Source organism: Phocoena sinus, chromosome 12 (genome assembly GCF_008692025.1).
Source record: "Phocoena sinus isolate mPhoSin1 chromosome 12, mPhoSin1.pri, whole genome shotgun sequence".
Lineage (NCBI taxonomy): Eukaryota > Metazoa > Chordata > Mammalia > Artiodactyla > Phocoenidae > Phocoena > Phocoena sinus.
Genome location: NC_045774.1, coordinates 71,677,261 through 71,690,901, shown reverse-complemented (window position 1 = coordinate 71,690,901; position 13,641 = coordinate 71,677,261). Strand labels below are relative to the sequence as shown.

Genomic DNA, 13,641 nt, shown 5'->3' with positions numbered 1-13,641 from the left:
CTCAATTCTCTGATGCATGGCAAATTTAATGGAACACTCGGGGGGGTGGGGTACAGAAAATGAGTCAATATTCATCTACAGTACTATACTTTGTAACAACAGCATTCATTCATTTATTAACAAGTATATATCTTAAAACACACTTTACTCAGCCTACTAGCATTATGTGTCACAATTAGCAAGTTCAGATTATTTAAGTTGTTAAATATAGTAGCAAATATGAGACTGAAAATTTTATTGTTGACACAGTCCACCAAAACTGAATCAAGAATAAATAGATAATTTGATCAGACCAATCACTAGAACTGAAATAAAATTTGTAATAAAAAAACTCCCAGGCTTCCCTGGTGGCACAGTGGTTGAGAGTCCACCTGCTGATGCAGGGGACATAGGTTTGTGCCCCGGTCCGGGAAGATCCCACAGGCCACGGAGCGGCTGGGCCCGTGAGACATGGCCACTGAGCCTGCGCGTCTGGAGCCTGTGCTCCACAACAGGAGAGGCCACAACAGTGAGAGGCCCATGTACTGCAAAAAAAAAAACAAACAAAAAAACCAAACCAAAACAAAAAAACTCCCTGCAAACAAAAGTCCAGGACTGGATGCCTTCACTAGGGAATTCTACCAAACATACAAAAAAGAACTTATACTGATCCTTCTCAAGATCTTCTAAAAGACTGAAGAGGAGGAAACACTCCCATAGTCATTCTATGATGCCACCATCACTGATTCCAAAACCAGACAAAGACACTACCAAAAAGGAAAATTAGAGGCCAGTATCTTTGATGAACATAGATGCGAAAATCCTCAACAAAATATTAGCAAACCGAATCCAACAATACATAAAAAGAATCAGACACCATGATCAAGTTGGATTCACCCCAGGGTCACAAGGATGGTTCAACATATGCAAATCAAGCAATGTGATACACCACATCAACAAAAGAAAAGACAAATGATATGATCATCTCAACTGCTGCAGAAAAAGCATTTGATAAAACTCAACATCCATTCAGGATAAAAACTCTCACCAAAGTGGGTACAGAGGCAACATATCTCAACATAATAAAAGCTATTTATGACAAACCCACAGCCACTCAACAGTGAAAAGCTGAAAGCCTTCCCACTGAAATCTGAACACGATAAGGATGCTCACCCTCACCTCTTCTATTCAACATAGTTTTGGAAGTCCTAGCCACATCAATCAGACAAGAAAAAGAAACAAAAGGGATCCAAATTGGAAGGAAAGAGGTAAAACTGTCATTACAGGCAGATGACATGATACTCTATATAGAAAACCCTAAAGACTCCACACCAAAACTATTAGAATTAATAAATGAATTCAGCAAGGTAGCAGGATACAAGATTAGTATACAGAAATCTGTTGCATTTCTTTACACTAACAATGAAATATCAGAAAGAGAAAATGAAAAAACAATCTGTTTTAAAAATGTATTAAAAAAATACCTAGGAATAAATCTTACCAAGGAAGTGAAAGACCTATATGCTGAGAACTATAAAACATTGATGAAGGAAATTAAAGATGATTCAAAGAAATGGAAAGCTATCTCATGTTCTTGGACTGGAAGAAATAATATTGTTAAAATGGCCATACTAGTAACTGAAAGCAATTTACACATTTAATGTGATCCCTATCAAATTACCCATGACATTTTCACAGAACTAGAATAAATAATCCTAAAATTTATTTGGAAACACAACAGGCTCAGAGTTGCCAAAGCAAATCTGATGGGAAAAAAACAAAATTGAAGGCATACCTTCCAGACTTCAGACAATACTACAAAACTACAGTAATCAAAACAACATGGTATTGGCATAAAAACAGACATATGGATCAGTGGAACAGAACAGAGAGCCCAGAAATAAATCTGCACACCTATGTTCAATTAATCTTCAATAAAGGAGGCAAGAATATACAATGGAGAAAAAAACAGTCTCTTCAGCAAGTGGTATTGGGAAAGCTGGACAGCCTCATGTAAATCAATGAAGTTAGAACACACCCTCACACCATAAACAAAAATAAACTCAAAATGGCTTAGAGACTTATAAGACATGACACCTTAAAACTCCTAGAAGAGAACATAGGCAAAACATTCTCTGATATAAATCACAGCAATGTTTTCTTAGGTCAGGATCTCAAGGCAAAAGAAATAAAAGCAAAAATAAGCAAATGGGACCAAATCAAACTTATAAGCTTTTGTACACAAAGGAAACCATAAACAAAACTAAAGGCAACCCACGGAATGGGAGAAAATATCTGCAAATGATGCAACTGACAAGGGCTTAATTTCCGAAATATACAAACAGTTCATACAGCCTAATATCAAAAAAACAAACAACACAATCAAAAATGGGCAGAAGACCTCGACAGACATTTCTCCAAAGAAGCCATACAGATGGCCAAAAGGCACATGAAAAGATAGGGATATTGCTAATTAGAGAAAGGCAAGTCAAAACTAAAATGAGGCCATCATCAAAAAGCCTACAAATAATAAGTGCTGGAGAGGGTGTGGAGAAAAGGGAACCCTCCTACACTGTTGGTGGGAATGTAAGCTGGTCCAGCCACTATGGAGAACAGCAGAGAGGTTGCTTAAAAAACTAAAAATAGAGTTACCATATGATCCAGCAATCCCATTCCTGGGCATATATCTGGAAAAGATGAAAACTCTAACTCAAAAAGACACATGCACCCCAACGTTCATAGCAGCACTACTTACAATAGTCAAAACATGGAAGCAACCTAAGTGTCCATCAACAGATGAATGGATAAAGAAGATGTATATACACACACACACACACACACACACACACACACAATGGAATACTACTCAGCCAAAAAAAGAATAAAATAACATCATTTGCAGCAGTATAGATGAAATTAGAGATTATCATACTAAGTGAATTAAGTCACAAAGAGAAGACAAATACCGTATGATACCACTTATATGGAGAATCTAAAAAACTGATACAAATGAACTTATTAGCAAAACAGAAACAGATTTACAGACATAGAAAACAAACTTTTGGTTGCCAAATGGGAAAGAGGGAAGAGGGATAAATTAGGAGTTTGGGATTAACAGATACACACTACTGTATGTAAAATAGACAAACAACAAGGACTTTCTGTATAGCACAGGGAACTATATTCAGATCTTGTAATAACCTATAATGGAAATGAATCTGAAAAAGTTATATATACACATACGTGTGTATGTCTATACACACACACACACACACACACACAATTTAATCACTGCTGTATTCAGTGAATATAGCAGTGACACAATACAACACTGTAAATCAACTATACTTCAATAAAAAATGTAAAATTTTATTGATATAACTATGACATATATCACATACATTTCCCTAGAAATGAAGTCAATTAGTCATAGAATATTACATATTTAGAGAACAGCTACTTTGTCCCTCTTACCTGTTCCTGTCATTTCATTATCAGTCATATCTGGCAGTGCTTCTGGATTAGTTGTTGCTCTCTCCTGGTCATCAAGGCTGACCTCTGCAACAGAGTCTAATGAATCAAGCAGCACTACTGGAATAACATAAAAGAAAAAAATATTAGGAATATAGAGAAGCTTGTATGGTTCCATAAACAAAATATTTAAATTGTATGCAATCTGTATAAAAACAAAGATAAATGTTTACATATAAAGAATACATAATCATAGATCTAAAAGAAGCATTTTATTCTTATATACAACAGAGTAGGCTTACGTCAACACATATCTATACTTATATACAAGTCTAATTTATGTTTATATGTAAGAGGCAAAAGGCCTGCAAAAAATAACAGAAAATTTTTTCTTCCTCCAATTTTATTGACGTATAATTGCCAATTAAAAACTGTATATATTTGAGACCTATGACTTGTTGATTTGATAAACATGCACATTGTGAAATAATCACCAAAATCAAGATAATTAACATATCCATTTACCCTTTTTTGTGTATGTGGTGAGAACACCTAATATCTCCCCTCTCAGCAGGTTTCAAGTAGTATACAACATTAACTATAGTCACATTGTTGTGCATTATTTATCTCGCATAACTGAAACTTTGTACCCCTTAACCAACATCTTCCTATATCCCCCAACCCCAGCCTCTGGTAACCAACATTCTACTCTGTTTCTAGGAGACTGACATTTTTAGATTCCACATATGTGAGAATATGCAGTATGTCTTTCTTCATGTGGCTTATTTCACTTCATGTAAATGTCCTCCACATTCATCCATGTTGTTGCAAATGGCAGGATTTCTTCTTTTTTTAAAGTGAAATATTATGCATGTAAATACATACACATATTACATATACATGTGTAATATTATATATACTACATCTTCTTTATTCATTTGTCTGTTGATGGACATTTAGGTTGTATCCATACCTTGGCTACTGTGAATAATGCTGCAATAAACATGGGAATACAGATATCTCTTCCAGATATATATCTAGAAGTGGGATTCTGAATAAGGTAGTTCCACTTTTAATTTTTTTCAGGAACTTCTATACTGTTTTCCATAAAGGCTGTGCCAATTTACATCCCTACCAACAGTGCACTAGAGTTCCCTTTTCTCCACATCCTCGCCAAAACTTATTTTTTCCTCTTTCTGGTAACAGTCATTCTAACAGGTGTGAGGTGATATCTCATTGTGGTTTTGATCTGCATTTCCCCGATGATTAGTGAACTTCAGTATCTTTCCGTACACCTGTTTGCCCATTTATATATCTTCTTTTGAGAAATGTCTATCTGGGTCCTCTGCTCACTTTTAATTTTTTGTTGTTGTTGTTACTGAGTTGCATGAGTTTTTTGCATATTTTGGATACTAACCCTTTAGCAGATACATGGTTTACAAATATTCTGTCCCACTTTATAGGTTGCCTTTTCACTCTGTTGTTCCCCTTGCTATGCAGAAGCCTTTTTTAGTTTAACATAATACCATTTATCTATTTTTGCTTTTGTTGTCTGTGCTTTTGGGGTCATATCCAAAAAATTATTGCCTAGTGCAACATCAAGAAGCTTTTTTCCTATGTTTTCTTCTCATAGTTTTGCAGTTTCTGGTTTTATATTTAAGTCTTTGATCCATTTTGAGTTGATTTTTGTATGTGGTGTGAGATAAGGATCCAATTTCATTCTTCTGCACGTGGATGTCTAGTTTTCTGAACACAATGCACTGAAGAGACTATCTTTCCTCATTGTATATTCTTGGCACCCTTGTTGAAGATCAGGTGACACAGATGCATGGATTTATTTCTGGGCTATTCTGTTTCATTGCTTTTGTTTTTGCTTCATTGGTTTTATATGTCTGTTTTTATGCCAGTACCATACTGCTTTGGTTACTATAGCTTTGTAATACATTTTGAAATCAAGGAGTGTGATACCTCCTTGCTTTGCTCTTTCTCAAGTTTGCTTTAGCTATGTGAGGTCTTTTGTGGTTCCATACAAATTTTAGGATTGTTTTTTCTATTTCTGTGAAAAATATCATTGGAATTTGATAGGGATTTCACTCAATCTGTAGGTCACTTTGGGTAGTATGAATGTTTTAACAGTATTAATTCTTCCAATCCATGAGCACAGAATATCTTTCCACTTATCTGTGTGTTTTCAACTTCTTTCCTCAATGTTTTATCGTTTTAAGCATAATTTACCTCGTTGATAAAATTTATTCCTAAGCATTATATTCTTTTTGATGTCACTGTAAATAGAATTGCTTTTCTGTAGTTTTCCTGAGGAATATTTGTCTGGTTTTGGTATCAAGGTGATGCTGGCCTTACAGAATGAGTCTGCAAAAATTCCCTCTTCCTGTATTTTTTGGAAGAGTTTAACAAGGACTGATATCAATACATCTTTGAACGTCTGGTACAATTTATCCATAAAGGCATGCTGGGCTTTTAAAAAATAAGTACTCTTAAATACAACAGGAAGAATTTAAGGTAGCCATAAGGAACGTATTATTGAGAAAATGTGTAAAGCTTAATTCATCAGAAAATATTTAAAAACAAAAATAGTAATTTATTCAGAATTATTTAGATGTAATTCTGAACAGACCAATTTTTCGCCAATGAAAATTTAGGAATATATATAATATTTACCATTAGCCAGCATGCCAGTTTTCTCTTCTTCCTAAATTAAAAAAAGAAAATAGTTACATGATTTGAAACTGAAGTTACATGAAATGACTGCAGTGCAAAAGAATAACAAAATTTGAAAGGCAGTGCTTTACTCCATGATGAAAAGATCAAGAAACGTGCTTTCTAGATTTCTTTCATCACACTCATTCACCGACAATTCTATAAGACTAGAGAATGTAGTTGTGAGAGAACGTCTAGAAGTCTCTTCAGAACCTTGGTGATTACCAGCAATTAATTCAGGCCTTTATAAGCCTTGTTTAAAGTATCTCAATGCCACCTGTTCATCCACCTTGCTCAGAAATTCTCCTACTTTTCGAACTCCAAGATAACATGGCTAGTTCACGTAAGATTCCTGCTATTATAATATCACCGTTTTCCCTATTGATCAAAATTAATGATCAAATATAAGTTGCACTCATCATTTCATCTACATTTTGATACAAAATCTTCAAAAAAGGCAGGCCATCAAATGGCAAGATAGTTGAAATTTGTCAAAATTATAGGTTCCCTTAGAGTAAGTTTTCTAATTGTGTCACCTATATTCTCCACCTGGATAGGCAGTGTATAGGATCCACCAATAAGAGCAGAGCTTTCATTCCTTCCTATTTTGACCCTTACTCAGACGGCTCTCTACTAGGCTTCCACATTTAGGTGGACACTTTTTTATACAGACTATACTTTCTTAATATACCAAACTATTGTGCCCTCTACTGACCTATTTATTTTTCTAGTAGAAATTACTGTAATACAAAGTATTGTAATTGCCATATTCCAAGTATGAATCCCATTAACTTTCTAAGCATAATTATCAGATCGCTTTAAACTTCATGTATTTCTAAGGTCATATTCTTTTCTCCCACAAACTGCGTGACATAATGATACCAAGGAAAAGTACTAGGTAAATTAAAAAATAAGAGTATTTCTTAATACCCAGAAAGTGATCCCTGCTTTTATTTAGAGTGTATGGTTTCATATATGTTCAAAACATCTAGTCCTAACACAGTTGCAAAAGAGACTGTATCCAGATCAAAACCAATATAACAAATAGTAATTGTCCTACTGGTTACTATTAGGTAGCTTCAAGGATAAGTTCTGTCTGGCAGGCAATATGGAATAGTACCCTTAGCCAGTCTTGGTAGCCGATTCTTGGTAAGAACTGAGAAACAAGAGAATTAGAGTACAACAACACTGAATGTGAATGGAATAGTTTAGTTTACAATCTTAGCCCAGTAAGCTTCAGACAGTAATGTCACTATTAGCATAAATACTGAGGCAGTTATGTATTGCACTTCACAAGGACAAGACCTACCAAAGAAAAGTATAGTTTAATATACCTGTTTAAAAATTAGATTTGAGATTTTAATGAAGTTTTCAATTTCTAAAGCTTAAGGAAACTTGCCAAAAGAAATCTTTCAGAAAATCATCAACTGCCATGTATTTCATTAAGATTTAAATTTACACCTGAGTTAAGAAAACGTCTGAGTATTAAGAGACCTATAACTTTACAACAATGAGCTAGACTATAAAGAACTCTGTATTTTGAGCTCTTTATACAGCAACAGTCAGCTAAGGTGATGAAAGAAGTTTCCAAACTGTCAAACATATAATTGATACATACCTGTTTAAGTACATTTATTTTTTCTGAGTTGGAATTTTCTTTGGAATTAGTCTCTTCTTTAGGAGCCAAAGGTGCATCAATATCCTCCTCATCTTCAAAATCATCACTATAATTTTCTGAAGAAAATAGTTTTAAAAATACAAGGATCATACTGTCAAAAAAGTCAAATTCCATGGGGCTTCCCTGGTGGCGCAGTGGTTGAGAGTCCGCCTGCCGATGCAGGGGATACGGGTTCGTGCCCCGGTCCGGGAAGATCCCACATGCCGCGGAGCGGCTGGGCCCGTGAGCCATGGCCGCTGGGCCTGCGCGTCTGGAGCCTGTGCTCCGCGGCGGGAGAGGCCGCATTGGTGAGAGGCCCGCATACCGCAAAAAAAAAAAAAAAGTCAAATTCCATGAAAATATTACTGATTTCCAAAAGAAGTATGCATAAGAATAATTTATTTAAATGTTAACATAAAGATACCTTGAAGAACATACTTTTTTGGGCAAAGATTTAAAGAGAATTCAATTCGTAAGACTTGCGTTTTATTTTTGTACTTTCAAACAGTTATCAGTTTTACATTTTTAATATTTTGTATAATTAACCAACTGAAAATTTCTAGAGCTGTTCAAGAAGTTTTATCTTTAAAACAAACTTCAATTACTTGATTTTTTAAAGACAAAAATCTCAAAATTGCTTACTTATAAAAGGGAGCACTTTTGTGAAATCTTGACACTCTTAAACAAAAGGTTGGATTTTGCTTATTTTTTTAAGTTGATTTTTTTTGTCTTTATAGGTATGTCTTCTGTAACTTAAGCAGTACTTATGAAAGGTCTATCTCTGACCCCTCCCTCAGGTAAATACTAGCCTTATATGACCTCCACTATTTCTTAATCCTGGGCACTTCTCAGCTAAAGTCCCACATTATATCTCAATGGCTTTGTAGCAGAAGGGAAACGTGTGTCCATGTTAATATGATGCCATCAAGCTACTTATGGCAAAGGTGGGCAGGCACTATCTGGCCAGGATCTCTTCATCAATTTTTAATTCGTTGTTTACAGCCGTTAAATCAAAGGACTGACTGAGATTTGGGGGCTACAGAACAGGAATGGCCTTTTCAGAGTGGAACTGATCATGCATAATCTTATTTGTATTTCAAAAGTCAGACAGGATGGCCTGATGGGAGAAAGACTGCACAAGGTACAAGAGAGTCTGCTTCTGGAATGGCCATCCTTCAGTCTTCTCTTAGAAGAGAGGGGACAACTTGAATGTGATTAACAATGGAAGTCTGAAAATAATTAAGTTAAATAGGGGTGCTTTCAGTGAGATCTACTTACAGAAACATCTCCATGTTAGTTCATAAGGAATACAATGGTGGAATAGCATGGGTATTGTTACTTAGGTAGATAAGCGAGGTGAGTTGGTTAACTACATCGATATCTACACTCTGAGGACGAGAAGCACACCTTTCCTTCTCTTCTATATGAGAAAGAACACTGCCTGGGATTTTCTAAATATCAGTAGACATAATTCAATTCACAAAACAGTTACTGAGAAATTACCTTCTATTAGACAAATTCTAGATGCTAGGACCAATAACAGATGATTAAGATCCTAATATTCTAGTGGGAATCACTGAATTTTAAGTACCTCAGTGATTAGTCTTTCTTAAGTAAAGATGATAAACAAGGAGAGAGGAGATAAGGGAGGGTATGACAATGAACTCAGACAACTACTTGGGATTTGGGAACTATCTGAAATCAATGGAGGGGGATGCAGTGTTTGTGTCACTGCAAAGAAGCAGTATAAGAAACAGTTTGGGTAGTGTGGCATAGTGCTTAGAGCATGACCAGGAGCCAGAAGACATGGATTCAATTCCTGGTTCTACTGTTTTCATCTGTAGAACCAAAAGCAGGTCACAAACCCTCTTTGCCTCATTTTTCCCATCTGTAAAGTAGGGATGATAATAGTACTTATTTCAGAGGGTTGCTGAGGAGATTAAGAGTTAGTGTTATATAATATGTAGTATATATTAGTGTTAGCCATTATGTTTAGCAGTAGTAATTATCTTTGTTAGTATTATTATAGCTTGTGTTGCACTTAATCTGAATTGAAAGTTAATAAAGCCAAATATTATTTCTGATTGAGTAAAGTCCTAATCTAATGTGCATTTTTCAAAACTACATTTTGTTAGTTGCACTTACTAACTGAACAGTCTGTAGGCAAATACTATTGTCCAACATATAAAAGACCAACCTCCTCCTCATGAATTTGTCATGATTAAACTAGGTTTGAAGCAAGAAGGAAATGCCACTGGTAGTCACAGAGAGAAATGAGACAGGACAAGAAATAACAGGAAGGAAAACAGCATATCAGAGATTTCTGAAAGAAACACCAAGGGAAATTAAGTTTATATAAAAGTGAAAGAATAAAACCCAATTGAAAAGGTGGTTCTCATATGAAAAATATCAGAGACAATAATATCCAGCTCTTTCACACTGTTTGGGAAACAATGAGAATATTAATTTTTATCGTTCTGACCTTTTGACAGGAAGATGTTACACATGTTATATGTTTCTACTATTACATTCCATACCCTTGTAACTTTGAAAAGATTATTTGCGTAAATAGAAAATAGGTAAACAATTCTCAATGTAAAAGATCTAAAAGATACATTTTAGCGACATTTTTCATTCTCTGTTGGAAAGTTTGGCTGTGAATTTTAATTTAAGTATGATGCAATCTAGAGGACTTTCTCCTCTACCATCTTGGATATCAAGGACTTTGTAAATAATGAGTAAAATGGACAAAATATATGAAACAATTGTCTTCAGACACTGGACAATCCATAGCACAAAAATATGATTCCCAAGAAAGATAACAAGTGAGCTGAGCCCTACGTTCACTAGAAGGTATTTACATCCTGGAGCGCTGAGCAGGGAGGAGGAGATCAGGAAGGTCTCACTGTGTTAAGGATACAGAGATAAGAGTACAGAAAAGACAAGGTGATTAGAAGCTGCAGGGGAGTGATAGAGAAGGTACTGATACAGAAATAGAGCACTAGAAATCTACATGGAGTAGATTTCTGAATCTTTCCTGGAGTCTTTCCTGAATACTGAGTCATGTATGTGCAGCTGGAGCAGAGAATAACTGGGAAGCTGCAGGCTAGACAGACAGTTCCCAGAGTTCGCACAGGGTAAGGAGATTCTGAAGCTCTAACCAGCTTAAGTGGAAAAAATCCTCATTGTCCAGTAGGGGCATTCAGTGGAAATCTCAGGAGGGCTGTGCGTGAGTAGCAGGGTCAAACTCTGCTAGACTAAGTAAGGATCCTCTTGACGTCTCCTAACAAAGCAGAAGAAAAGGCTTGAAAGGATCAAGCTATCTGCCAGAACAAAGCTCAATACTCCTTAAAAGAAGAAAACAAGATCCAGACACTCAACAATGTAAAAAATCTATAATATTTTCAACACTCAGTTTAAAAATTACTATAATTACAAGGAGGAAAAAGTGACCACAACTAGGAGAAGCGGCAGCCAACAGAACGAGACCCAGAAATGAACAAATACTGGGATCAGCAGAATATACTCAATGTTGGGGACTTGGAAACATACTAAAGAGATGAAAAAACAAATCCAAAAGAAACTTCTAGAGTAAAAGGAAAAAGAGTCATTCAATGAATTAACAAAACATTAAAGAAAAGAAGAAAAAAAATCAGTGAACTTGAAGACACTGCAATAAAAACTGAAGCAGAGAGGAGAAAAGGTTTAAAAAATGAAATAGTCTTAGTGACCTGTGGGACAAAATTTAACTTTCTAACATACTTGTAATTAGGATCAGAAAGCAAGGGGTGGCAGAAATGATATTTGAATAATTAATGGCAAAAACATTTTTTGATTTTGATGGAAACTATAAATTCACAAATCAATTGATGCTGAACCAGCTCCAAACAGGATAAATACAAGAAACAAACAGGATAAATGCAAGAAAAGTACACCAAGATCATCCTCATCAAATTGCCACAAAACTGGCCTAAAGAGAAAAATTTGAAAACAGAGGGAAAAGAAGACAATATATATACAAAATCACAATAACAGGAATTACCACTGACTGCTCATGAGAAATAATGTCAGAGGACAATAGAATGAAATCATTAAAGTGCTCAAAGAAATAAAAACTACCTACAATTTTATATCAAGCAAAAGTGTTCTTCAAAAACAAAGGCAAAATATACTTTCAGATAAACAAAACCTCAGAGAAATTATCCCTAGTAGACCTACACTGCAAGAAAAGTTAAGGAGGTTTTTCATGCTGAACAAAAATAATACTAGATAGAAACTCAAAATAATACTAGATAGCAACTATTTGGAAGTTGGTAAGAGAAGAAGTCTTAAAAGTTCTCATCACAAGAAAAAATAATTTTTTTGTAATTATGTAAAGTGACAGATGTTAACTAGACTTATTATGGTGCTCATTTCACAATGTATAGATATTAAATCATTATGTTGTACACCTGAAATTAATGTTATATATGTCAATTATATCTTAATTTTAAAATAAACTTTTAAAATTCATTTCAAAATAAAAAGTTAAAAAAAAAGAAACTCAAACCTATGCAAAGAAATACAAGTCATTGGGAACGGTAAATACATGGATAAATATAAGTTTTTACATATGCATAAATTTTTTTACCTTCCTTAAAATTTTTTTAAAATGATAAGAGATTGTTAAAAGCAATAATAATAATGATAATAGTAATAATACTGCTGTATTGTGGGGTTTTTAAGACATGTAGAAGAAAAATGTATGCCAAAAATAGCAAAAAGGTTGGGGGAAGTTTACTGTTAAGATTCATGTAATGTGGTATAATGTTATTTGAAAGTAGACTCTAATAAGATAAAGATGCATATTGTGAATCACAGGGCAACTAAGAAAAAAATACAGCAAAGAAGTACAACTAACAACCCAAAAGAAGGGTTAAGATGGAATGGTATAAATACTCAATCCAATAAAATGTAGCACAAAAGCAATAACCAAAAAAAGATGGGAAGATAAAAAAATGAATGGCAGAACAGTAAATAACCATATCAATGAATATATTTTTGCAAAGGGTAGAAACATTTCAATTAAAAGTCTGAGATTGTCAGATCGGATATAAAAGCAAAACTCAGCTATATGCTACCAAAAGAAAACCATTTAAAATACAGAAACACAGACACATTAAAAGTCAAACGATGGAAAAAGACACACCTCCCTCACCATGCTTTGGAGGTATTTGTCCTGACTGCACACATTCTTCTGGTCCTAGCACAAAAGTCCTTTTTCTGTCTTCCAAATGGGTCCACTACCCACTCCCAACAAATGAAGCAGTCCTGCACTTACAACAATTTCCTAGTAGCTCTAATTGTGCTGCAGGCAACTCACTCTACCTGTTCAAGCTCTTGCCAAGATAATACGATTTTCCTTTTATTTTTCTCTTATCAATGTCTTTATTAAAAGCTATATTATCTTTTCAAATACTGTAAATTTTAGAACCAATGAAATTACCTGCCAGTTCTTCATGTTTTGATTCATCCTCATGTTTATCTTCAGTCAGTTCCACATTAGCTTGATTACTGGAAAAATATTTACTTAATTTAGTATTACATGTTAATAATACATTACCATGCAATATTTTGTGTATATTTTTTAAAAACCTCTAACATTACATATTTCTTCTCAAGTACTTTTGTTCTAGCAAAAGCTAAAAATTTGGAAGCTATGAGGGAAATGTTTTGAAAATAAAGGATCTAAGACTAATTGTAGTTGCCAAAGTAATACAAAGGGGAAAAAATGCCATTTTCTTAATTTTATACACAAATATACACAATTTTATACA

General features: G+C 34.5%; 1 protein-coding gene across 4 annotated transcripts in view; it reads right to left on the bottom strand.

The window, feature by feature from the left end:
* Positions 1-13,641, bottom strand: part of CEP162 (centrosomal protein 162) — a 92,043-nt gene that overhangs the window by 61,386 nt on the left and 17,016 nt on the right. For all 4 annotated transcript variants that reach the window (XM_032651590.1, XM_032651593.1, XM_032651592.1 and 1 more), the window contains 4 exons: positions 13,311-13,378; positions 7,787-7,902; positions 6,130-6,160; positions 3,454-3,570 (listed from right to left, as the gene is read on the bottom strand). In XM_032651590.1, coding sequence (XP_032507481.1) covers positions 3,454-3,570; positions 6,130-6,160; positions 7,787-7,902; positions 13,311-13,378 — 332 coding nt within the window. The remainder of the gene's footprint in view (positions 1-3,453; positions 3,571-6,129; positions 6,161-7,786; positions 7,903-13,310; positions 13,379-13,641) is intronic.